General features: G+C 69.9%; 1 protein-coding gene across 1 annotated transcript in view; it reads right to left on the bottom strand.

Moving 5' to 3' along the window:
- DAGLA (diacylglycerol lipase, alpha) overlaps positions 1-375 on the bottom strand; it is a gene marked incomplete at both ends in the record, with an annotated part of 23,772 nt that overhangs the window by 10,908 nt on the left and 12,489 nt on the right. Inside the window, one exon of the mRNA XM_014544543.1 lies at positions 1-128. This exon is cut by the window's left edge and continues 1 nt beyond it. Coding sequence (XP_014400029.1) covers positions 1-128 — 128 coding nt within the window. The remainder of the gene's footprint in view (positions 129-375) is intronic.

Raw genomic sequence — 375 nt, 5'->3', positions numbered from 1 at the left:
TGTCCACCGCTGTCAGGTTCTCGTCCAGGAAGTGGCGCCGGATGGCAATGGCGTTGCAGCCGCAGCAGTTGTCCTCCTCGATGGTGACGCCAGGCGCGAACCGCGGCCGAGAGGGGCATAGGCAGCACCTGGGGGGGGTGCCAGGGGCTCAGGGCAGGGACCCCGACAGAGCAGTTTCCCCCGTCACCCCCCCTGGAACCCGCTCTCGCAGCCCCACCCTCCCAGGCTCCTTGCAAAGTTCCACGGGGCAGGTCCCAGGCTGCCCTCTTGGCCCCTGGCAGCAGGGGACCTGTGACCCACAGTTCCTCCGTCCCTGGGTGCCCTCTCCCCGGGACCATCTCCCTCACCGCAGCCTCCTCGCCCGTCCCCTCACCG

The sequence above is a fragment of the Myotis brandtii genome, unplaced genomic scaffold (genome assembly GCF_000412655.1).
Source record: "Myotis brandtii unplaced genomic scaffold, ASM41265v1 scaffold369, whole genome shotgun sequence".
Lineage (NCBI taxonomy): Eukaryota > Metazoa > Chordata > Mammalia > Chiroptera > Vespertilionidae > Myotis > Myotis brandtii.
This window is presented reverse-complemented; position numbering and strand designations above follow the sequence as displayed.